This window comes from Ranitomeya imitator, chromosome 1 (assembly GCF_032444005.1).
Source record: "Ranitomeya imitator isolate aRanImi1 chromosome 1, aRanImi1.pri, whole genome shotgun sequence".
In the NCBI taxonomy this organism is placed as follows: Eukaryota; Metazoa; Chordata; class Amphibia; order Anura; family Dendrobatidae; genus Ranitomeya; species Ranitomeya imitator.
The window spans coordinates 1,173,918,942-1,173,945,594 of record NC_091282.1 but is presented as its reverse complement, the minus strand read 5'-3'; the positions used below and the strand labels follow the sequence as shown (position 1 = coordinate 1,173,945,594).

The window sequence follows — 26,653 nt, the reverse complement described above, 5'->3', positions numbered from 1 at the left end:
ACATAGTTGACATGACAGTGGAGTTGACAGAAGAACGTTATACATTAGAATAGGACATACACAACGAGTGAAATGTAGAGAAATAGTAGACATTCACCTTGGTGGTTTAACCCTAATGTTATTGTTGTACATTCCCATGGCAGTTGGCACAAACTATTTCCTATATTTTTCCTTCTTACACCTCAGAAGTATTAGCCGGTTACTGAAGGTGCTCTTCTGTCTCATGAATAGCTCATATAGTGGATGTGCATTATTGTTCATAATTGCCATACACTTTCTCAGAGTTATTTTCTCCACTACCTCCCCAAAAGAGTCCAGATTACAGCCCACAGCAGAACTTGCCTTCTTAATAATCTTATTCAGCTTATTAGCATCAGAGGCCCGCACACTACTACCCCAGCATGTGATTGCAAAAAAGATGGCACTTGCCACCACAGACTGGTAGAACATTTCTAACATTTTGCTGCACACATTAAAAGACCTCAGTTTCCTTAGGAAATACAATCTGCTCATCCCCTTCTTGTAGACAAACTCTGAGTGGCATCTCCAGTCCAGTTTGCTATCCAAATGGACCCCTAAATATTTGTAACTCTCCACCTGCTCTACCTCCTGACAAGCAATAGTGATCGGTAAGCATTCCAACTTAATCCTGCTATAGTTGGCCACCAACTCCTTGGTTTTCTTAACATTTAGTTGTAGATAGATTCTAACGACGGATGCAAGCCCCTGGGGGTGGGGAGCACATATAGGCGATCAAGTGGCGCAGGGGAATTGGAACAAAAGTCAAGAGCTAGCTTCTTCCAACATGACAGAACTGTTAGGCTACGTTCACATTAGCGTCATGCGACGCAGCGTCGTCGACGCAACGCACGACGCATCGGAAACGCACGCAAAAACGCACCATTTTTGACGCATGCGTCGAACGGATGCGTCGTAAAACGCAGCGTTTTTGTGCGTTTTTGTTGCATTTTCAAAAAAACGCAGCGTTTTACAACGCATGCGTTGTCAAACAATGATGTCATCTTTCAACACAATTTAGTGTCTAGACACTAGATAATACCACCAATGAATAGAAGAGGGTGGGTCTAGTGTCTAGACACTAGATAATGCCACCAATGGGTAGATGAGGGTGGGTATAATGGAATTGTGGTATATATACCCCAACATAGATAAATTCCAACCATACAGCATCAAGATGGAGCGTCCCATGGAGAGTATCTACCTCAATATGGAGCTGGATTTTGCCATTGCTATTGCTTACGCTATTGCCTGTCATGAACAGAGGAAAAGAGAAAAACTACGGAGAAGGAGGCGTCGGTGTTTTTGCTACACCCTATAGTGGAAGTCCGAGAGAGTCGTGGAGCCTACCATTGTCTGTTTGGCGAGTTAAATGACAACCAGGAGAAATACTTTGAGTACACCAGGATGTCTCAAAACAGCTTCTGATATCTGCTGCGTCTGGTGGAAGGAGCCATTTCCAGGCAGGACACGCAGCTCCGTAAATGAATTTCCCCCGAGGAACGTCTGCTGGTGACTCTACGGTACGTAATGCAATGTGAAGGATTTATATGTTCTTGCCATTTTTTAAAGTAACGTGTTTTGGTTTTGTGGGGTGGGGGATTGGAATTAAAAATGATAATTAATTACATTGTTATGAAATAAATTTATTTATTTTTTTTTCTTCTTGTCAGTTTCCTTCCTGGCTACCGGAGAGACCTTGAGATCACTGCATTTCCAGTTTAGGATTGGAGTCTCCACACTTTATAATAATAATAATAATTTTATTTATATAGCGCCAACATATTCCGCAGCGCTTTACAAATTATAGAGGGGACTTGTACAGACAATAGACATTACAGCATAACAGAAATACAGTTCAAAACAGATACCAGGAGGAATGAGGGCCCTGCTCGCAAGCTTACAAACTATGGGGAAAAGGGGAGACACGAGAGGTGGATGGTAACAATTGCTTTAGTTATTCGGACCAGCTATAGTGTAAGGCTCAGGTGTTCATGTAAAGCTGCATGAACCAGTTACCTGCCTAAGTATGTAGCAGTACAGACACAGAGGGCTAATACTGCACACTTTCTGGTATTATTGCCGACACATGCCGCGCATTGTGGGACAACCTCCGGGAGGAATTTTTACCCATCCCTACAACTGATTTATGGCAGGCCAACGCCCAAAAATTTGAACAACTGTGTTCTTTCCCTAACTGTATTGGAGCAGTGGATGGGAAGCACATTAGGATTACAAAGCCTGCAAGAAGTGGATCTCTGTTTTTTAATTATAAAAAATACTTTTCCACCGTGCTCATGGCAATTGCAGGTGCGGACTGCAGGTTTCTCGCTGTGGACATTGGAGCGTTTGGCCGTGCAAATGATTCACGGACATTTAAGGAGTCTGACATGGGCCGAAGATTATACGAGAACAATTTTAATTTCCCCCAGCCACGACCTCTTCCCAACACCGAAGGCCCGGCCATGCCATTTGTTGTGGTTGGGGATGAGGCTTTTCAAATGAGTGGCAACCTACTTAAACCGTACTCCAGTCGGGGGTTGGACCGCACAAAAAGTATTTTTAATTATAGACTGTCCAGGGCCAGAAGAACTGTGGAGTGCGCCTTTGGAATCCTTGTCTCCAAATGGCGTATCTTAGGATCCGCTATAAATTTGAAAATTGAGACAGTGGATGAGGTGGTGAAGGCTTGTGTGGTTCTCCACAATTATATTATTGATAAAGAGAGAGTCAACGTGGAACTCGATGAACCCATACCAAATCCATTGCCTGATTATCAAGATCATCCTCTGCGGACAACTGTGGACATTGCTCATATGAGGGACCGATTTGCTGCATACTTTGTTTCAGATGTTGGGCGTGTTTCATGGCAAGATCAAATGGTTTAATTCTTCTTGGTATTATGATACAATAAAAACACTGTCATGTAAACACTGTGGAGTCCATGACATTTTACCAGCTTATGTAATGTTATTTAAATGTTGTTAATGTCCCCTGAATTTCTAATGCGTTGTGTTTTGAAATAAAGTTATTGTGCCTTTCCGTTTTCACAAAACAAATCTCCCATATGTTTTTCCACAGTAAACAAAATTTAAAATCCAATGTTCTAGAAACTAATGTGTGTCCCACAAAATTTATGTGAGCACCAGTACCCAAATTGACTTTGACAAAACAAAAAATTTTTTCAGCCGTGTGTTCCATAGTTTTGACATATAACATGATCGGCTCCCACCTTGTCAACCATTTTTAATCTTGCAGACTATTTGCATATGGAACCTGGCTTGACAAGGAGGGAGACGATCATGTTTGCAAAACTCTACAGAGTTAACACTATTGGACTCAGGATGCTAGAATACGTCCAGAGTCAAATAGTGGCGACACTGTGAACATTGCTACCACCTCACCTGACCAATATTCTTAAGATACCGTAATAAAACGATTAGCCAACGATCCCGACCAGTGATACGACCGGACCGTGATCGTTGTTAGTCGTCGCGTGGTTGCTGGAGAGCTGTCACACAGACAGCTCTCCAGCGACCCAAAAATAGCAAGTCCCCGTGTAATCTGGGTAACCATTGTGTTATGAAGCGCATGGCCGCACTCACGATGTTTTCCCTGTTTACCATTGTAAATGTAAAAAAAAAAAAAATACCCTTACATTCCGGTGTGTGACACGTCCATCGCCGTCAGCTTTCCGTACTGTGCCAGCCCTAAAGCATAGCACAGCGTCAACGGTGTGCTGTGCTTTACGGCCGGGAAGATGATGGCGAGGGACGTGGTTGACACCGTAATTTGTTTTTTTTGGGTATTGTTCACTTTTTTGATTGTTTAAAACACTGCGCTAGTAACACAATATTCCCTTGTTTACAGCAAAGACATCGCTGGATCGGTGTCAAACACGCCGATCCAACAATGACAGCGTGTGATCACTTACCCAAAAAAATTCCTAATCATTCGCTGAGACCTACAATCTCCCAGCAGGGGCCTGATCGTTGGACGATTTCAGAAAAGATAACGTTGGTAATTGACAAAAACCAACTATATCGTTAATGAAATCGTTGTGTGATGGTACATTTTAAAATTGATATATTGAGCAATGCTCTTTGTGTTTGTAGCATCTCATAGTACAATGAGCGACAGCCCTATAAAAAAATGAAAAAAAATATTGATAAGATATTGTCAGACATTGCACATCAGGTGTTACAAACACAAGATTTGTTTATACGGCGCACGGTGTGATTTGGTGCAAACTTTATTATAGACAAAGAAAAACTCAGTATTTTTGAACAAATTAACAAATTTATTTGGGACACAAAAATAAAAATGGGTAAATGTTATGGGGTATCAATGTCTGCGATTAAGGGGGATTGATATCCTCCACTTTTGGTGTGTGTTGAGGAGACTGAGGAGGAGGACGAGGGGGAGGAACCAGCATACTCTATTACACTAGACGGGATGCCGACATCAATCCAGCCAGTAGACGGTGGCGAGACTGCCAACGCAGGAGGTGAGGGAGGAGGAGGGACGACCAGTGTCCTAGGCTGGCTACTCCTGCTCCGTGTAGACCCAGGCTGAGTACTGGGTGTGCTCCGTGTAGACCCAGGCTGGGTACTGGGTGTGCTCCGGGTAGACACAGGCTGGGTACTTTGGGTGCTTGTTTTGGGAGCAGCCATAGCTGAGGATGTAGTGCTGGTCTTCGTCTTTTTTTTTCCTCCTCTCTCCCTCTGGGTGTGGGTCGGCTTCCCGTCTGTGTGCCCTTGAAGGCCTGGCAGGAGCAGAAGTTTGGGGCTCTGTTCTGTGGTGGCGGCGGCGGTGGCCCTTGGCACGCGGAGCTCTGTGGTGGTGTTCTGCAGCAGGAGTCGGAGCCATGGTAGCCAGCGATGGTACTGCGGGCATTGTAGTCGCTGACTGCATGACCCGAGCCTGCTGCAGAGCAGTGACGTATGCGTTGTTGCAGGCCTGCATCACCGAAATCTGGAGTTCCGGCGTAAGATGTTCCGCCTTGCCTTTCTCAATGGCACTAAAAAAATGTTTGGCCGGCCTCGAGAGCTCAGATTCCATTGATTCAAGACGCCGGTCGATATTGGCCAGAGATGTGTCCATTCTATCACCCAGCGACTTGAAGCAATTCTGGAATACGGTGCTCAAATGTAAAAACTCGGGCAGGACCGCCCTGTCCGAGGCCCACTGACGCTGTCGGGAAGACCCGAAGGAAGGAGCGACAGAGGCCTCGGCCAGGGGAACATCTGATGGACCGGCTGCCGGTTCGCCAGATTGTGGTGGTGCAGACCTGCTCTCGCTGTGGGATGGCTGCGACTGTTCAGATGGCGATTCACGAAGGACCGCTCCAGAGGGTCGGACAGACTCGCGGGTGCTGCTGTGTGTTCTGTGAAAACATAAGGAAACCATTAGTATACACAATATAACATTTCACATTCGTCACCACCTGTGTAAAACTAAACATTGCATCACACACTATTACTGTTAAGGGTTTGTTCAGTCAGTCGTAACGGTTTGCTGATTGAACCGGCCAGCTGCCTGACATGGCTGATGCGACCAATCGGCGCGGGTGACAGGCCTGATTAACCCCTTCATGACCCAGCCTATTTTGACCTTAAAGACCTTGCCGTTTTTTGCAATTCTGACCAGTGTCCCTTTATGAGGTAATAACTCAGGAACGCTTCAACGGATCCTAGCGGTTCTGAGATTGTTTTTTCGTGACATATTGGGCTTCATGTTAGTGGTAAATTTAGGTCAATAAATTCTGCATTTATTTGTGATAAAAACGGAAATTTGGCGAAAATTTTGAAAATTTCGCAATTTTCACATTTTGAATTTTTATTCTGTTAAACCAGAGAGATATGTGACACAAAATAGTTAATAAATAACATTTCCCACATGTTTACTTTACATCAGCACAATTTTGGAAACAAAATTTTTTTTTGTTAGGAAGTTATAAGGGTTAAAATTTGACCAGCGATTTGTCATTTTTACAACGAAATTTACAAAACCATTTTTTTTAGGGACCACCTCACATTTGAAGTCAGTTTGAGGGGTCTATATGGCTGAAAATACCCAAAAGTGACACCATTCTAAAAACTGCACCCCTCAAGGTACTCAAAACCACATTCAAGAAGTTTATTAACCCTTCAGGTGCTTCACAGCAGCAGAAGCAACATGGAAGGAAAAAATGAACATTTAACTTTTTAGTCACAAAAATTATCTTTTAGCAACAATTTTTTTTATTTTCCCAATGGTAAAAGTAGAAACTGAACCACGAAAGTTGTTGTCCAATTTGTCCTGAGTACGCTGATACCTCATATGTGGGGGTAAACCACTGTTTGGGCGCACGGCAGGGCTTGGAAGGGAAGGAGCGCCATTTGACTTTTTGAATCAAAAATTGGCTCCACTCTTTAGCGGACACCATGTCACGTTTGGAGAGCACCCGTGTGCCTAAAAATTGGAGCTCCCCCACAAGTGACCCCATTTTGGAAACTAGACGCCCCAAGGAACTTATCTAGATGCATAGTGAGCACTTTGAACCCCCAGGTGCTTCACAAATTGATCCGTAAAAATGAAAAAGTACTTTTTTTTCACAAAAAAATTCTTTTAGCCTCAATTTTTTCATTTTCACATGGGCAACAGGATAAAATGGATCCTAAAATGTGTTGGGCAATTTCTCCTGAGTACGCCAATACCTCACATGTGGGGGTAAACCACTGTTTGGGCACATGGTAAGGCTCGGAAGGGAAGGAGCGCCATTTGACTTTTTGAATGAAAAATTATTTCCATCGTTAGCGGACACCATGTCGCGTTTGGATAGCTCCTGTGTGCCTAAACATTGGCGCTCCCCCACAAGTGACCCCATTTTGGAAACTAGACCCCCCAAGGAACTTATTTAGATGCCTAGTGAGCACTTTAAACCCTCAGATGCTTCACAAATTGATCTGTAAAAATGAAAAAGTACTTTTTTTTCACAAAAAAATTATTTTCGCCTCAATTTTTTCATTTTCACATGGGCAGTAGGATAAAATGGATCATGGACATTGTTGGGCAATTTCTCCCGAGTACGCCGATACCTCATATGTGGGGGTAAACCACTGTTTGGGCACTCGGAAGGGAAGGCGCGCCATTTGACTTTTTGAATGGAAAATTAGCTCCAATTGTTAGCGGACACCATGTCGCGTTTGGAGAGCCCCTGTGTGCCTAAACATTGGAGCTCCCCCACAAGTGACCCCATTTTGGAAACTAGACCCCCCAAGGAACTTATCTAGATGCACATTGAGCACTTTAAACCCCCAGGTGCTTCACAGAAGTTTATAACGCAGAGCCATGAAAATAAAAAATAATTTTTCTTTCCTCAAAAATGATTTTTTAGCCTGGAATTTCCTATTTTGCCAAGGATAATAGGAGAAATTGGACCCCAAATATTGTTGTCCAGTTTGTCTTAAGTACGCTGATACCCCATATGTGGGGGTAAACCACTGTTTGGGCGCACGGCAGGGCTCGGAAGGGATGGCATGCCATTTGGCTTTTTAAATGGAAAATTAGCTCCAATCATTAGCGGACACCATGTCACGTTTGGAGAGCCCCTGTGTGCCTAAACATTGGAGATCCCCCAGAAATGACCCAATTTTGGAAACTAGACCCCCAAAGGAACTAATCTAGATGTGTGGTGAGGACTTTGAACCCCCAAGTGCTTCACAGAAGTTTATAACGCAGAGCCATGAAAATAAAAAAAAAATTATTTTCTCAAAAATGATCTTTTAGCCTGCAATTTTTTATTTTCCCAAGGGTAACAGGAGAAATTTGACCCCAAAAGTTGTTGTCCAGTTTCTCCTGAGTACGATGATACCCCATATGTGGGGGTAAATCACTGTTTGGGCACATGCGGGGGCTCGGAAGTGAAGTAGTGATGTTTTGAAATGCAGACTTTGATGGAATGCTCTGTGGGCGTCACGTTGCGTTTGCAGAGCCCCTGATGTGGCTTAACAGTAGAAACCCCCCACCAGTGACCCCATTTTGGAAACTAGACCCCCAAAGGAACTTATCTAGATGTGTGGTGAGCACTTTGAACCCCCAAGTGCTTCACAGACGTTTACAACGCAGAGCCGTGAAAATAAAAAATCATTTTTCTTTCCTCAAAAATGATGTTTTAGCAAGCATTTTTTTAGATTCACAAGGGTAACAGGAGAAATTGGACCCCAGTAATTGTTGCGCAGTTTATCCTGAGTACACTGATACCCCATATGTGGGGGTAAACCACTGTTTGGGCACACTTCAGGGCTCGGAAGTGAGGGAGCACCATTTAACTTTTTGAATACGAGATTGGCTGGAATCAATGGTGGCGCCATGTTGCGTTTGGAGACCCCTGATGTGCCTAAACAGTGGTAACCCCTCAATTCTACCTCCAACACTAACCCCCCCACACCCCTAACCCTAATCCCAACTGTAGCCATAACCCTAATCACAACCCTAACCACAACCCTAATTCCAACCCTAACCCTAAGTCTATGTGCCCACGTTGCGGATTCGTGTGAGATATTTCCGCACCATTTTTGAAAAATCCGCGGGTAAAAGGCACTGCGTTTTACCTGCGGATTTTCCGCGGATTTCCAGTGTTTTTTGTGCGGATTTCACCTGCGGATTCCTATTGAGGAACAGGTGTAAAACGCTGCGGAATCCGCACAAAGAATTGACATGCTGCGGAAAATACAACGCAGCGTTTCCGCGCGGTATTTTCTGCACCATGGGCACAGCGGATTTAGTTTTTCCATATGTTTACATGGTACTGTAAACCTGATGGAATACTGCTGCGAATCCGCAGTGGCCAATCCGCAGCCAAATCCGCACCGTGTGAACATAGCCTAATTCTAAAGGTATGTGCACACGCTGCGGAAAACGCTGCAGCTCCGCAGCAGTTTCCCATGAGTTTACAGTTCAATGTAAACCTACGGGAAACAAAAATCGCTGTACACATGCTGCGGAAAAACTGCACGGAAACGCAGCGGTTTACATTCCGCAGCATGTCACTTCTTTGTGCGGATTCCGCAGCGGTTTTACAACTGCTCAAATAGAAAATCGCAATTGTAAAACCGCAGTGAAATGCGCAGAAAAAAACGCGGTAAATCCGCCATAAATCCGCAGCGGTTTAGCACTGCGGATTTATCAAATCCGCAGCGGAAAAATCCGCAGAGGACCAGAATACGTGTGCACATACCGAAACCCTAGCCCTAGCCCTAACCCTAGCCCTAACCCTACCCCTAACCCTATTCTAACATTAGTTGAAAAAAAAAATTTTCTTTATTTTTTTATTGTCCCTACCTATGGGGGTGACAAAGGGGGGGTCATGTATTATTTTTTTTATTTTGATCACTGAGATATAATCTATCTCAGTGATCAAAATGCACTTTGGAACGAATCTGCCGGACGGCAGATTCGGCGGGCGCACTGCGCATGCGCCCGCCATTTTGGAAGATGGCGGCGCCCAGGGAGAAGACGGACGGGACCCCGGCTGGATCGGTAAGTATGATGGGGGGGGGGGGGGGGGATCGGAGCACGGGGGGGGAATCGGAGCGCGGCAGGCGTGGAACGGAGCACGGGGGGGCTGGAACGGAGCACGGGGGGGCTGGAACGGAGCATGGGGGGGTGGAACGGAGCACGGGGGGGGTGGATCTGAATGCAGGGGGGGGTGATTGGAGCACGGGGGGGTGATTGGAGCACGGGGGGGAGCGGAGCACTGGATGGAGGGGAGCCGGAGCAGTGTACCGGGCCAGATCGGGGGGCTGGGGTGGCGATGGGTGGGGTGGGGGCACATTAGTGCAATATCATCGGCCATGGCTGGATTGTAATATTTCACCCGTTATAATGGGTGAAATATTACAAATCGCTCTGATTGGCAGTTTCACTTTCAACAGCCAATCAGAGCGATCGTAGCCACGAGGGGGTGAAGCCACCCCCCCTGGGCTAAACTACCACTCCCCCTGTCCCTGCAGATCGGGTGAAATGGGAGTTAACCCTTTCACCCGATCTGCAGGGACGCGATCTTTCTGTGACACAGCATATGCGTCACAGGTCGGATTGGCACCGACTTTCATGACGCATACGCTGTGTCACAGGTCGGGAAGGGGTTAAAATGCCCGCTCCTTACTCCCCGCAGTGAAGGCCCGTCACCCGCATACTCCCCTGTCATTAATTAACTTTACCGGCGGTATCCATTGCCGTCGTAAATGTTAACCAATTTTTAATATTGACACTGCATATGCCGCATCAATATTAAAAATAGAATACATTTATTTATTTCAAAATAGTCACCCATGTTTGCCGTTTGTAACGCCCGACAATTACGCTTATCGTCGGAACTGCCATGACGTCACGGTCATGTGACCGAGACGTCATCACAGGTCCTGCGAGCTGAGCAACCATGGGAACATAACCTGCCTTGGAGTAGAAGGTATGCCGTGTCTATTATATTTTTCCTTTTTTTGAAAAAAATCTGGGATACACCTGGATGGGCAATATACTACTCCACTATGAAATATTGCCCGGGCATGGCCAATCTACTATCTTTCTGTGTTCTGTATACTTCGTACTTCAGTAAAAAAAAAGAGGAAGTCCAGCTCACCATAGTAGTAATCCTAGAAGGCTCGGAGCACGGAGACGCTGTGTCAAGCGTGAGAAGACCAGAAATGAAGAAAAAATTCGAGCTCTACGAGGCGTGAAAAGTAAAAACTAAATACTTTATTCACTTCAATCAGAAGCAGAGGATGAAACATCAGCACAATACAATAAAAACACTATCTACGCGTTTCAGGTGATAGGGCACCCTTAATCATGATGTCTGAAGTGTTCCCTGTCACCTGAAACGCGTAGATAGTGTTTTTATTGTATTGTTCTGATGTTTCATCCTCTGCTTCTGATTGAAGTGAATAAAAGTATTTAGTTTTTACTTTTCACGCCTCGGTGAGCTTGAATTTTTTTTCTTCATTTTTATACTTCGTACTTGCCAAAATAAATGGCTGGGCACTAAACTATGTGGCTGGAATATAGTACGTGAATATGCATGTTTTCAAAACTAGGTGTGTGCATAGGTACTATACTTACTCTCTGCTTTCAAGGACCGGTCGCAGGAACTGCAAAATACGATTATATTTGTAGATAGAGGTCCTTGAAGCTGCAGCACCACTACGGATCTGTCCCTCCTTTTTCAGGCCCCTCTTGAAACGGTCCTTCATGGAGCGCCATCTGGTCTTCAATTGTTTAACTGTGTATAAATTAAAAAAAAAAATTAGTTTGAGAGAAAATATTGAAATTGATAACGCAACCGTGTGCAATCCCAATAGAAGACATCACAGACGGTGTATCCTGGCATGATGGGTCATAGCAGCATTTCGGAAATACTTACGAAATTTATCTTTGCCCGCGGGGGAAGCGCTGTCGAAGCCATCCCACAGCGATTTTGCCACCTCAATCCACAAACGGCGCAACACGCCCTGGTCCGCGTGCCAGGGGTCACGGCTGTCCCACAACGGGCCTCGTTCCTGTATGGATGCCACCATCAGGTCTACGTCCAGTGGGTCATCATGGGCCCGTTGTGAAACCTAGAATAAATGGAAAATATTAATGTTTGCAAGATAAAAATTGTTCTCCCTACCTCCTCCACCACCCCCCCCCCCCCTCCCACCACCCACCATACCCCCAAAAACAAAAAAGTTAAAGAAAAAAAAGGAATAGGTTTGACATAAAAAACTTACTCGCCGTCCTGCCACCACAGCTTGGTCCCGTGGTCTCTGCTCCTGCTGGCTCTCTTCCTCCTGGCTCTCCTCCTCACTTGAAGAAGTCTGTAAAAATAGTTTAAAAAAAGTTGAGTGACCCATGTACAAATGACAGCGAATAGTAAGCAACAGTAGATCATGTACTCACCGGACTCCTCAGCGGTGGGGTGGGGCTTGACTCGCTGGCCATTACTAATGCAATTCTGAAATAAAGAACAAAATAAAATTTATCCTATGCACAATACAGCGGAACATAGTAAAATATATATAAAAAAATTTACATTTCAACCACAAAGAACATTGCACTAATGCCAACTGAACTAATGCTGAGCAAACACTGCCACATTGATTAAAAAAACAATGGCAGAGACAACACAATGCCAGAGTAAACAAAAGTCTAAAGATAACAAAACAAATACACAACAGACCCTATGTCGTAATCCAAAAAGAGAGTTTTGTTTAAAAAAATGTTTACTACATTGATTGCAAAAAGTCAAAATAAAAACAAAACCATACCGCCATACGTGACAATTAAAAAAAAAAAAATATAAATTAAAAAAAAAAAACATTATAAAGACCTTAAATACCAAACTGATTAAAAAAGCAAACATGTATATTTAAAAAATAAAAAAAAAATTTGGAACAACAGTATGCACGGAGCAACCCAAAAAACACAATAGATTTTTGAAAGGAAAAAATTAACAACCCCCAAAAATTAAGGACAGAAACGGCAATCCTGGATACACCACCATACTTTACAATAAAACCGACAGGGCCGGAGACAATAAAAGGCCATACAACGCCATACATCACAACCAGAAACATACAACAATGTCTTCACACAACCACAGTGCAGAACATAATACACAACTTGCAATAAAAATTATTGCATATAATAAAAGGGCGCAGAATCATTCTATACTACCATACTTTACAATAAAACCGACAGGGCTGGAGACAATTAAATTCATATAACGCAAGAAAAATACATCACAACTGAATACAAAAAACACCACCAAACCAATAAATGGAAAAGAAAAATCTATCCTGGAAAGAACAATAATCAAGGCCGCAGACAATGAAACGCCATCCTATACAACGCCATACATAACAACCAGACTAAAAATACAACAATGTCTTTAAACAACCATAGTGCAGAATATAATACACAACTTGCAAAAACAATTTAAAAATAAAACATGTAGAAAATGCACAGAATCATTCTATACTTACATCTCTGGACAGCAGATGAAGAAGTCTGGTCTGGTGTGTTGCCTGTAGATGCTGCAGCAGAAGTGACAAACAATCCAAACATTTTCTTTATATATGGGGGATGTTTATAACTGGTTTTCACTGTCTAGACACTTTTTTGTTTAATTTTATTTAACGACGCATGCGTTGTCAATTGGTTTCAATGGGAGATTGTAACGCAATGACGACGCACGAGTGACGCAAGTGCGACGCATGCGTTTTTTAGACGCTACAAAAATGCAACATGTAGCGTCTCCGACGCCACCCAGGTGCGGTGAAACGACGCATGCGTCGTGCGTTTTTACAAAAACGCACGACAACGCAACGCATGCGTCCCCAATGATAAAGATAGGGGCGCATGACGCATGCGTTGTTGTGCGTCGACGACGCAGCGTCGCATGACGCTAATGTGAACGTAGCCTTAGCGGTAAAACTGGCCCTAACACACTTTCTGTATCTCCTTCACTCCCATCACGTAAAAGTCTTTTCGGACAACCAAGTAGTGGTTGCATATCTAAACCACCAAGGGGGCACCAGGTGTCGAGCATTGATGGAGGTAACCCAATCCATCTTCCACATAGCGGAACACAGTCTAAAGGCTCATTCGACCAGAGCAGTGGCATCATCCTGGGCGGAGAGAGCTGGCGCTTCAATACAACAGATATGTAGAGCGGCCACTTGGTCTTCCCAGTCTACATTTTTCAAGCATTACCGCTTAGACTTGACCTCCTCTGATCCTACCTTTGGGGGCGAAGGGTTCTAGAGGCAGTGGTCCCTCCCTAAGAGTTCTATCTATTCAAATCTCTCCGTGGTGCCATCATGGGGATAGAGAAAATGGTAGTTACCTGCCGATAACGGTATTTCTCTGATCCCATGATGGCACCCGTATATTCCCTCCCTTTTTCACACACAGGTGTGCACTTTGTAATGTACTAGTAATCAATTTTAGTCACGGTGCTTCTGTTAAGTTAAATAAGATAAGTTTAATTTGTGCAAACATTAAGTTGCAGCTGAAGTTCTGTACAAGGCTCTGTAATCCAACTGATGTGGGAGAGAGGTACGCCCTTTTTCACCTGTAGGTTTCCTGTCCCTGGGGGCGGACCCCTCTCTCCGTGGTGCCATCATGGGATCAGAGAAATACCGTTATCGGCAGGTAACTACCATTTTTGCAATGATGACTGCTTTGCACACTCTTGGCATTCTCTTGATGAGCTTCAAGAGGTAGTCACCGGGAATGGTCTTCCAACAATCTTGAAGGAGTTCCCAGAGATGCTTAGCACTTATTGGCCCTTTTGCCTTCACTCTGTGGTCCAGCTCACCCCAAACCATCTCGATTGGGTTCAGGTCTGGTGACTGTGGAGGCCAGGCCATCTGGCGTAGCACCCCATCACTCTCATTCTTGGTCAGATAGCCCTTACACAGCCTGGAGGTGTGTTTGGGGTCATTGTCCTGTTGAAAAATAAATGATGGTCCAGCTAAACGCAAACCGTACGGAATAGCATGCCGCTGCAAGATGCTGTGGTAGCCATGCTGGTTCAGTGTGCCTTCAATTTTGAATAAATCCCCAACAGTGTCACCAGTAAAGCACCCCCACACTATCACACCTCCTCCTCCATGCTTCACGGTGGGAACCAGGCATGTAGAGTCCATCCGTTCACCTTTTCTGCATCACACAAAGACACAGTGGTTAGAAACAAAGATCTCAAATTTGGACTCCTCAGACCAAAGCACAGATTTCCACTGGTCTAATGTCCATTCCTTGTGTTATTTAGCCCAAACAAGTCTCTTCTGCTTGTTGCCTGTCCTTAGCAGTCGTTTCCTAGCAGCTATTTTACAATGAAGGCCTGCTGCACAAAGTCTCCTGTTAACAGTTGTAGAGATGTGTCTGCTGCTAGAACTCTGTGTGGCATTGACCTGGTCTCTAATTTGAGCTGCTGTTAACCTGCGATTTCTGAGGCTGGTGACTCGGATAAACTTATCCTCAGAAGCAGAGGTGACTCTTGATCTTCCTTTCCTGGGGCGGTCCTCATGTGAGCCAGTTTCTTTGTAGCGCTTGATGGTTTTTGCCACTGCACTTGGGGACACTTTCAAAGTTTTCCCAATTTTTCGGACTGAATGACCTTCATTTCTTAAAGTAATGATGGCCACTCGTTTTTCTTTACTTAGCTGCTTTTTTCTTGCAATAATACAAATTCTAACAGTCTATTCAGTAGGACTATCAGCTTTGTATCCACCAGACTTCTGCACAACACAACTGATGGTCCCAACACCCATTTATAAGGCAAGAATTCCCACTTATTAAACCTGACAGGGCACACCTGCGAAATGAAAACCATTCCCGATGACTACCTCTTAAAGCTCATCAAGAGTATGCCAAGAGTGTGCAAAGCTGTCATCAAAGCAAAAGGTGGCTACTTTGAAGAACCTAGAATATAAGACATAATTTCAGTTGTTTCACACTTTTTTTGCTAAGTATATAATTCCACATGTGTTAATTCATAGTTTTGATGCCTTCAGTGTGAATGTACAGTTTTCATAGTCATGAAAACACAGAAAAATCTTTAAATGAGAAGGTGGGTCCAAACATCTGGTCTGTACTGTAGGTATATTTAAAGTGAACCTGTCAGCAGGATTGTGCACAGTAACCTACACACAGTGTCAGGTCGGCGCCGTTATACTGATTACAATGATAGCTTGGTCGATGAAATCTGTCTTGTGGTTGTTCTTTAATCTTTATTTTCAGGTTTGTAATTAATGGGATTCCTGTTCCATAAGGCGGGGTTTGGGTATGTGGTGCTCTGATTATATATTCATAATGCAGCCTGCTATGACCCGCCCCCTAGTTTACATAATGAATACCGAACATACTGAAGAAAGGGACAAAAACGCTTCTGCAGGCGGGGGCCGGCTGTGGCCCCTGCTCTGCAACATAATCGCATGTTTCATGTGCCAATAATACATTTTCTTGATGTTATCCAGCTAGGGGGAAAAAAATTGAAAATGGCGCCTGCGCAGTAGCAGCTATTGGTGTCTGTAGAGGTGATCCGATAGCTGCCACTGTGCCGGCGGCGCCATCGTGGATTTTTTTCTTCTCCAGTAAGATGGTGCCGCCGCCGGCACACGCACACAGACAGCTCTCCAGCGACCAACGATGCCGAAGTCCCCGGGTAACCAGGGTAAACATCGGGTTACTAAGTGCAGGGCCGCGCTTAGTAACCCGATGTTTACCCTGGTTACCATTGTAAATGTTAAAAAAAAAAAAACTACATACTTACATTCCGGTGTCTGTCGCGTCCCGCGGCGTCCGCTTCCCTGCACTGTGTAAGCACGGCCCTGCGCTTAGTAACCCGATGTTTACCCTGGTTACAAGTGAAGACATCGCTGGATCGGCGTCACACACGCCGATTCAGCGATGTCAGCGGGAGATCCAGCGACGAAGTAAAGTTCTGGCCTTCTAGCTCCGACCAACGATGTCACAGCAGGATCCTGATCGCTGCTGCGTGAACACAACGAGATCGCTATCCAGGATGCTGCAACGTCACGGATCGCTATCGTTATCGTTCAAAAGTTGCTCAGTGTGAAGGTACCTTTAGAGTCTGACGGCTATAGTAATTTGTTCAGAAGTTAGCGGCATTTAGGTGGTAAAAATACATTTTCATTTCTGTCATACCACTTTACATTAATTCCTGTAAAGCACCAGAAGGGTTAATAAACTACCTGACAACAGTTTTCAATATGTCAGGGTGTACTGTTTTTAAAATGGTATCACGTTTGGGGGTTTCCCAAAATATGGGACCCCTAAAGGCACTTCAAACATGGATAAGTCCCTAAAAGAATAAATTTTGTAAATTTCCTTGAAAAAATGAAAAATTGCTGCTACATTTTTAATCCTCCTAAAATGCAAACAAAATAAAATAACATTTTACAAATGATGCTGATGTAAAGCCGACATGAGGGAAATGTTATTTATTAATGGTTTGATGTGGTGTGACCATCTGGATTAAAGGGATAATTATTCAAATTTAGAAAATTGCAATTTTTTTTCCCTTTCTTTCTCAAATTTTAGATATTTCTTATAAATAAACACTAAACATATTGACCTAAATTTACCATTATCATAAAGTATAATGTGTCATGAAATAACAATCTCAAAATCACTGGGATTTATTGAAGCGTTCCAGAGTTATTACAACATAAAGTGACACTGGTCAGATTTAAAAAATTTGGGTCCGTCACTAAGGGGTTAAAGAACAACCACAAGACGGATTTTATCACCAGGTATCATTGTAATCAGTATAAATGGCACCGACCTGACACTAGGTTACTGTGCACAATATATATATATATATATATCTCTATCTTTTCTCTGGGACTGTTGCTGAATGCATTGAACTACTGTAACAAAGAAAGGAGAATATCCAGCTTCTTAGGCTACTTTCACACTAGCGTCGTGCACTGCACGTCGCAATGCGTCGTTTAGGAGAAAAAAACGCATCCTGCAAAATTGCTTGCAGGATGCGTTTTTTCTCCATTGACTAACATTTGCGACGCTTTGCCACACGTCTCAACCGTCGTGCGACGGTTGCGTCGTGTTGTGGCGGACCGTCGGCAGCAAAAAAAACGTTACATGTAACGTTTTTTGCTGCATTGTGTCCGCCATTTCCGACCGCGCATGCGCGGCCGGAACTCCGCCCCACCTACCCACAACTCATAATGGGGCAGCGGATGCGCTGGAAAAATGCGTCCGCTGCCTCCATTGTGCGGCGCTTGCACAGTATGCGTCGGGCCGACGCAGCGCGACGGCCCCGTACCGACGCTAGTGTGAAAGTAGCCCTAGGGTAAAAAAAAATACGCAGTTTATTTTTAAAAATGAAATTGCAAGAAATCCATGGTGATCTAAAAGCAACGCCTTCCAAACTCAGGTGTGTTCTTTGTCTAAAGCTCAGCTTCTGAATAAAACACATCTGTGTCTGAAGCGCGTTGCTTTTAGATCACCATGGATTTCAACTAAGAAGCTGGATGTTCTTTCATGTGCTTCTGTTTGCCATCAACCGTCCATGGGAGCTGGTTTTCAATTTTTTATTTTTTATGGACGTTTATTGAACTACTGTACCCAATATATTACATATTTTAGCAGTCTGTCCATTTTATACTGACTCCACCAAAATTGACACCAACTCAGACTCCATAGCCCTTGTGGGGAGACCACTATTGTGGAGATAGGTGCTGGACCCTAATCCATCAGACATTTATACTATCCTATTGATCTGCCATAAGTGGCTCTTGTGGTGATATCTGCATGAAGGGTTTTCTCTGGGATTTTATCTTCAGAAGTTAATATGGGGGTTGAGTCTCATTTGGAGCCTCCATAAGTGAAAAGTCCATGAATCTCGAGGAAGGTCTAAAGAGTGGTCTAAGTAGAGCAGTTACCGATCCCTGGCTTCTCCTCTGGTACCGCTGCTGTCCAGGTCCCTGCTGCTTTTCTTCCTTTCACACATTGAATACCCCATTTTGTCTGATAGTTGCTGGTCCCACTTCACCATGTGGGTCATAGGTCCCATTCCTGGCATAGATGCTCATGAGCGAGATCCACATATGTCAGACATTTGTCATGTCTTATGGCTATGCTATACAAGTCCATGGTGGGAATACCCTTTTTTTAAATCATAGACTGCATTTTCTCTTTGGTTATTGATTGGTCCTCTTAGAAATATAAATGGACGGGTCTGTCTCATGAGTAACGATTGTCCGCAATGTCTCTCTTACGTTTTGGCCCTTTGTTTGCCAGTTTACATGCATCTACTAGAAAACGACCTGAACCCAGAAGTGCGGAGAGCCGTGTTGTCGTGCATCGCGCCATCTGCCCGGACTTTGCCTAAGATTGTCGGCCGGACCAAGGATGTGAAGGAGCTTGTGAGGAAGCTGGCGTACCAGGTAAGGAGGCCGGTTCCGGTTGTTCAGCATATGGCCAATGGTACAGGTTGAGTCCGCCAGGTGACGCGTTTATACCTCCTCGCACACAGGTTTTAGCAGAAAAGGTCCACATAAGGGCACTGACGATCGCACAGAGGGTGAGCCTCCTGCAGCTGGGGCTGAACGACCGCTCCGGTGAGTGATGTGAAAGCCGCCCCTCGTCTGGCTCCTATATGGCGGCCACATTATCGCTTCTTATTTCACAGAGGCAGTAAAAGACATCATGCAGAAGAAGCTATTGCAGTCATGGCTGAAGTACACCGAGGGCAACGTCTTAGAGCTGCTCCATCGTCTGGACGTGGAAAACTCTCCCGAAGTCGCCGTGTCTGCCCTCAATGCAATGTTCGCTCTCTCCTCTGTCAGTGAACTTGTGGAGAAGTGTAAAAACATTGACGAAAGGTAAAAATGTAATCTTTCCTGGCAAGCCTGTCCTAGTAAACTCGTGTCCTCCATGTCCTAACACCTTTATGTAGAGCTCTGCGTTCAGACGTTGCTCTGGAATTCCTCCAGAATAGTTAAAAATTGACAACTGGGCGTTACCATTCCTGCTCACAGGTGTCCCTACACTGACACTTTCAACACTGATTGGACGATTCCGTTCTGTAAAGACCCACCCCCGACTAGTAACGCCCAGTTGTCTATTTATATATTTTTATTGGGAGTAACTGGAACGGCAGCAGACAGTTCAAAGAAAATATGTAAAATAGACCTGGCAGGTGATCTGACACCCTCACATTGGAACAAAATGTTATTTTTGTTCTTTTGTTTTCTCCCATGAGCCATCATTTTATTGTTCTGTTGTAACTTTTTGAGAGTTTAATTTTGCAGAACGAGTCGTAATTATGATTGACTGCATTGACTTTACAATATAATGTATTAAAAAACCAAAAAATTACACTAATGGTTTTAGAGGTTCATTTTTAAATTGTTCAGTATGCGATAAGAATGACCTGCGCATATGACTATAAGTCGGTGTGATTACAATACCAAACTTATATTTTTTTTGTCTACATTAAGGCTATATTTTGATTGTACTCTTACAGACGCAGGAGGACAAAATATTTTTTTTTTTATTTTTTTTATGAAATAAGTTGTGGTTCCAATTTCTAAGTTTTTATTTTTTTTTTCCATTTATTTTATTTTATTTTTAATATTACTGATAGGCAAACACCCTCCACTCTCCAAAGCAGCCTGTACATGTACGTCCAATATCACATGTAAAGCACCATGGAATTAATGGCGTTATAATAATGAATAATATCTGAGAGGGGTTGTGTAAGTGCTGCTGTCAATGTGGGAGCGATCGACGTACCTGTGTGTTGTCTGTACCCTGTTTTTCTCCTTCGCCTCATTGGGGGACACAGGACTGTGGGTGTATGCTTCTGCCGCCAGGAGGCTGACACCAAGTAAACTTAAAAAAAAAATTAGCTCCTCCTCCATCGTATACACCCTGACACTGGCTACCAGAGACTCCAGTTCATGCTTAGTGTCTCAAGGAGGCACATCTCTGGGTCCTGGATCGATGGACCCGATTTTTCAACATCTTTGGATTGAAGGGGCGACGGACCTTTTTGAGGGTCCGATCTCCCCAAACCATCAACGGGCAAGTACGTGTGATTTTCTCCACGTATCCTTCCCCGCGACGTGGGATTCTTCACCGGACTTAGCCCTGACCACCCTGAGGTACCTAGACTCCAGGCTGTACAGGTGCCCATAAGATGTCCGTGTGTTCCCCCCTGAATTCTACACACCTGCGGTGTTAGCTGGGGTGGTGGACGGTCCCTCTCCTTATCCTGGGGATAATGGAGATAGGGTTCCTGCACCGTCATTGGTTCTACCCCTCGATAGTGCGGTATGATGGGGGGGCTCCTGGCATTACCTGCGGGGTCCGGCGGCTGTGTCCTCCGGGAGTGCGGTGCCTTTTTTTTTTTTTTTTTTTCAGCGCTGCTGAGGCCGGCGTCTTGGTGTGGCGGCGCTGCGGCGTGGTCCGGCGCTGCTACGTTGGGACTGCTGCGCTGCGGCGTGATCCGGCGCTGGGGCTTTGGATCTGTGGCGCTGCGGCGTTGTCCGGCGCTGTGGCGTTATGTCGGGCGACGCTGTGGCGCAGCTACGCTGCAGCGTGGTCCGGCGGCGCGCGGCGTTAGGATCAGCGCCGCTGTCCCCCCAGAGGCATCGGCTCTGCCTGGCCGCTTCGGGCGTGGAGCAGCTTCCTGGAGCCGGGACTTCCGGCCATCGGACCGCGCTGTGGGGCTCCGCCCCTTCCGGCGCGTCACTTCCGGTTCCGGCTCTCCTCGCTCTAAGGGGGGAAAAATTGAGGCCCCGGCTTCGGGCCTGCTCCAGGCCGCAGCATCGTTTGGCGGTCCCTCCCCCCTAAGGCCTGCTATGCATATAAGACAGCGCTTTTGGGCTCAGCATCATGCTTTGAGGATCCATCTCGGTACTCGTGGGGACACAGGACTGGGGTAAGTGCTTCTCCCTCCATCTGGCTGAAGCATTCCTTTTTTCCCAGTCTCTGGCCCTGGGTATAGCATTACGGATCATTATGTCTAGAAGGGTTAAGACTCACACGGTTCTTTTTACCAGTTGTGTATCTTGTAGTGCCCTTTTTCCGCACGCCCAAAGTAATCGCCTCTGTGAGGCCTGTGACCCTGAACATGTCCAGGAGCCCCCCCCCCGCCAGTCCTCCAGTAGTCTCTCCAGCTCCGGTCCCTCAGCCAGATGCTGTGGTAGCTCCTCCGGAATGGGTCACGTCCTTGTCACAATCCATGGCGTCCCTTACTGAAGCGATCAAATCACTGCAGACCTCGGCGGTCGGGACCGGTAATCCGCCTGTCTCAGAGAGGGTCTCAGGAGTCTGCGGCCTGCAGGGGGCGCGCTCTCACTCGACAGACACATGGAAAGCGGATTCGCAAAGCGTCTCCCAGGCACTCAGGTGCTTCCGCATCCTGGAGTTCCGTATCTCGCTCTCCTTCCCCTGCAGAAAGCGGTGAAGTTGAGACTGACTACGAGTCAGAAGGGTCTCTTAATTTTGATAAACCTGGGTTTCAGGAGTCAGTAGACAGCCTAATTGAAGCTGTCAATCAGTCTTTGGGGATAGAAGACGAGCTCGTCTCTTCCTCTGATCATAAGGTCTCATTTAAGCGGTCTAAACGGGCCCATAGGGTTTTTTCCTCTCATCCTGAGTTCGAGGACCTCATTCGACGCAATAGGGAGCACCCGGACAAACGCTTTTCAGGGCAAAGGGCTCTGAAGGCTAGGTATCCTTTTGCTTCGGAACTTTGTAGTGATTGGGCAGAAAATCCTTCTGTAGATCCTCCAGTGTCCCGTTTAGCCTCTAACACGTTACTATCTCTCCCTAATGGCTCATCGATTAAGGATCCTACGGATCGTCTTATAGAGAGCTTGGCTCGTTCCGTCTTTGAGGCCTCAAGCTCAGCACTTTTTCCTTCTTTTGCGGCAACCTGGGTTGCCAGGGCTATGATATCTTGGTCTGACTCGTTATCTAAGGCTCTCCAGGAAGGTAATGTGTCAGCAGAATTGGCTGAAATGTCTTCTCAGGTAGCTATGGCCGGTAGCTATCTGATTAACGCATCTCTGGATGCGGCAGATTGTGCTTCCTCGGCTGCTTCTAATGCTATTGCCATCAGAAGGGCCCTTTGGTTAAGGTCCTGGCGGGCTGATTCTACCTCTAAGAAATCTCTTACATCCCTGCCGTATCAGAGTGGTCGTTTGTTCGGAGAAAAGCTGGATCAGCTCATTTCTGACTCCACAGGAGGGAAAAGTAAATTCCTTCCTCAGCAAAGGGCCAGACAGCCTTTTCGGCGCCATTTTCAGGCTCGCTTTAGAACCTTTCGCTATGTCAGATGGGCCCCAGCATCAGGTTCTCCTGCGCAGGGTCGGCCCAATCAGGACCGAGACGGTCGGACCCCTTATTCGGCCAGTCAGGGGGGAAGAATGCGTCCCCAGTCTTCTAAATCTAGAGGATCTAGGACGCAAAGATTTTCGGCCAAGTGACTGGAGGCCTCTTCCGGGCATCTCCAAAAGGGTAGGCGGACGTCTACTTTTATTTCGCCAGGTCTGGCTTCAGGTAATCCACGACCAGTGGGTGGCAGAGCTCATATCTTCAGGTTACAAAATAGAGCTGGTCTGCCTTCCTCCTCCCCAGTTCTTCCCATCCCATCTTCCCAAGTGCAACTCTCTTCGTCAAAGCTTGTTCAATTCCATAGAGTCTCTCCGTATCAGCGGTGTCATTTCTCCTGTTCCAAAGGAAGAAAGATTCCAGGGCTTTTATTCCAATCTTTTTGTAGTGCCCAAAAAGGATGGAGCAGTGAGGCCTATTCTAGATCTCAAACTCTTAAACAAGTTTGTCCGCGTTCGACACTTTCGGATGGAGTCTCTGCGGTCGGTCATCGCCTCTCTGGAAAAGAGAGAATTTTTGGCCTCAGTAGACATTCAGGATGCTTATCTTCATATTCCCATCTTTCCGCTCCATCAAAGATTTCTCCGGTTTGCCGTAAACAATCTACACTTCCAGTTCACGGCATTACCTTTCGGACTGGCTTCCGCTCCAAGGGTGTTCACAAAAGTCATGTCGACTGTGGTGTCCATTCTGCACTCCCGAGGTATAGTTGTCTTGCCATACCTAGACGATCTGCTGATCAAGGGTCCGACATTTCAGTCTTGCAAGGAAAATGTCGACATCACTCTGGACACCCTTTCCCGTCTAGGTTGGTTGGTAAATTTAAGGAAGTCATCTCTACGGCCGTCTCGAAAAATCTCTTTCTTAGGCATGACCTTCGACACCTCTCAAGCCTTAACTATCCTTCCCCAGGACAAGGTCCTAGCCCTTCGGCGGGAAGTGAGGAACCTTCTACAACCATACCCTCATACGGTTCGGTCCGGGATGAGGGTGTTAGGAAAGATGGTTGCAACCATAGAGGCGGTTCCGTTTGCACAGTTTCATCTTCGACCCCTCCAACGTGCAATCCTATCAGCATGGAACAAAAATCCTCTCTCTCTCAACCGCAATTTTCGGTTGTCTTTTCAGACCAGACAGGCTCTCGCTTGGTGGCTAAACAGCTCATCTCTTCTCAGGGGGAAGCCCTTTCCCCCAACCAATTGGCTAGTGGTCACAACAGATGCCAGTCTCCTGGGTTGGGGAGCAGTGTTCTTCCATCACACAGCTCAGTGACGCTGGTCTCCTCGGGAATCAGAACTCCCCATCAATATCTTAGAGATTCGAGCGGTCCGGCTAGCCTTGTTACGTTTTCACCATCTTCTGGCGGGTCGCCCTGTCCGGATTCAGTCGGACAACGCTACAGCGGTATCCTACATAAATCAACAGGGGGGCACCCGCAGCAAGGCAGCCATGCAGCAGGTAAAACTGATTCTACTCTGGGCGGAGAGAAATCACTCTGTGATCTCAGCGGTCCACATTCCGGGCGAAGAAAACTGGGCGGCAGATTTCCTAAGCCGTCAGGGTCTAGCCTCCGGGGAATGGTGTCTCCACCCCGAGGTATTTTTGCAGATATGCCATCTTTGGGGAACTCCAGACGTGGATCTAATGGCGTCCAAGGTGAATGCCAAGGTGCCCAGTTTTGTCTCTCGGTACCGAGATCCCCAGGCTATCGCCGTGGATGCGCTGGTACTGTCTTGGAACCAATTTCATCTCTCTTATCTGTTCCCTCCTCTGGCACTGCTCCCGAGAGTAATCAAGAAGATCAAATCAGAGAGAGTGCCGGCCATCCTGATCGCTCCGGATTGGCCACGACGGACCTGGTATGCAGACCTGTTACAACTTCTAGCCGGGGTTCCTTGGCGGCTCCCCGATCGGCCAGATCTTCTATCTCAAGGGCCGATCTACCACCAGAACTGAGGTCCTACGTTTGACGGCCTGGCCGTTGAATCTTGGGTTTTAACTCAGGCTGGTTTTTCTGAAGAAGTGGCTGATACCTTGATCAGTGCACGTAAGTCCGTTTCGGCCAGGATTTATTATCACACTTGAAAGGTGTTTCTTTCCTGGTGTAGAGAACGCGGGCTGCCCCCTTTGCGTTTCTCCGTTCCTAACATTCTAGCCGTCCTTCAAGCAGGTCTGGATTCTGGGCTGGCTCAGAGTACCCTTAAAAGGCAGGTTTCGGCTTTATCAGTACTTTTTCAACGCAGGATTGCTCCTAATCGTCAAGTCAGGACTTTTTTCCAAGGAGTCGCTCATAAGGTCCCTCCTTATAAGACTCCTTTGGAAGCTTGGGACCTTAATCTGGTCTTAAGGGCTTTACAGGATGCTCCTTTTGAGCCTCTTCAAGAGGTTTCTTTGATGTTTCTCTCTTGGAAAGTTGTATTTTAGTGGCCATAACGTCCATAAGACGGGTATCGGAGCTGGCAGCTCTTTCTTGTCGTCCTCCTTTTTTGCGATTTCATCAGGACAAGGTGGTGCTCAGACCAGCTCCATCCTTTTTGCCGAAGGTTGTTTCATCATTTCACATTAATGAAGATATTGTTCTGCCCTCTTTTTGTCCGGCACCTACGCACCGTGTAGAAAAGGCTCTCCATACGTTGGATCTGGTGAGGGCTCTGAGGAGGTACGTTTCCCGTACGGCCCCCTTTCGCCAGACGGATGCTCTGTTTGTCCTTCCGCAGGGTCGCAGGAAGGGATGCGCGGCTTCAAAATCTACCCTGGCCAGATGGATAAGGGCGACCATTCAGGAGGCTTATCGCTCCATGGGCATGACGGTTCCGGCCGGAATCAAGGCTCATTCGACTAGAGCAGTGGGGGCTTCCTGGGCCGTTCGGCACCAGGCCTCAGCAGAACAGGTTTGCAAGGCTGCGACCTGGTCTAGTCTGCATACATTTGTCAAACATTATAATGTCCATTCCCAGACCTGCAGATGCAAGTCTGGGTAGAAGAATTCTTCAAGCGGCAGTGGCGCATTTATAGACAAACATTATCTGGATGTCTTTTTCTGGTGAGTGATTTTTCCCACCCAGGGACTGCTTTAGGACATCCCACAGTCCTGTGTCCCCCAATTAGGCGAAGGAGAAATAGGGATTTTTGGTTACTCACCGTAAAATCCTTTTCTCCAAGACGCTCATTGGGGGACACAGTTCCCTCCCTGGTAGCCTTATGGCTGCTTTGGTTATATCTGATTACATTAGTCAGTAGGATCTTTTCTAGACATAAAGTTTCTGTATTTATGCTGTTATATTATTTTTTGTGTTTTCTTTTGTTCTCCTACTGCTTATTGCACCAAACTGGAGTCTCTGGTAGCCAGTGTCAGGGTGTATACGATGGAGAAGGAGCTAATTTTTTTTTTTTAAGTTTACTTAGTGTCAGCCTCCTGGCGGCAGAAGCATACACCCACAGTCCTGTGTCCCCCAATGAGCGTCTTGGAGAAAAGGATTTTACGGTGAGTAACCAAAAATCCCTATTTTTTTGCTTTTTGGGTTGCTGGGATTTCTGATCTCATTTTCTTTCTTCCCTAGGAAACTGATCCCTTTGGACACTTTGACTCCAGAAAATGTCTTGTACTGGAAAGCACTTTGTGAATACTTCAAGTCCAAAGCTGATGAGGGGGAGGCTGCACTTGAGCAGATTTTACCCGAGCCTGCGGTGTATGTGGAGTATCTGCTGAGGTGAAGTT

General features: G+C 45.9%; 1 protein-coding gene across 1 annotated transcript in view; it reads left to right on the top strand.

Annotated features, from left to right (window-relative positions):
* The window catches only part of NCAPG (non-SMC condensin I complex subunit G), a 100,663-nt gene that overhangs the window by 24,230 nt on the left and 49,780 nt on the right, over nt 1-26,653 (top strand). The window contains exons 4-7 of the mRNA XM_069744692.1: nt 18,832-18,977; nt 19,067-19,151; nt 19,223-19,415; nt 26,496-26,645. Of these exons, the coding sequence (XP_069600793.1) occupies nt 18,832-18,977; nt 19,067-19,151; nt 19,223-19,415; nt 26,496-26,645 (574 nt within the window). The remainder of the gene's footprint in view (nt 1-18,831; nt 18,978-19,066; nt 19,152-19,222; nt 19,416-26,495; nt 26,646-26,653) is intronic.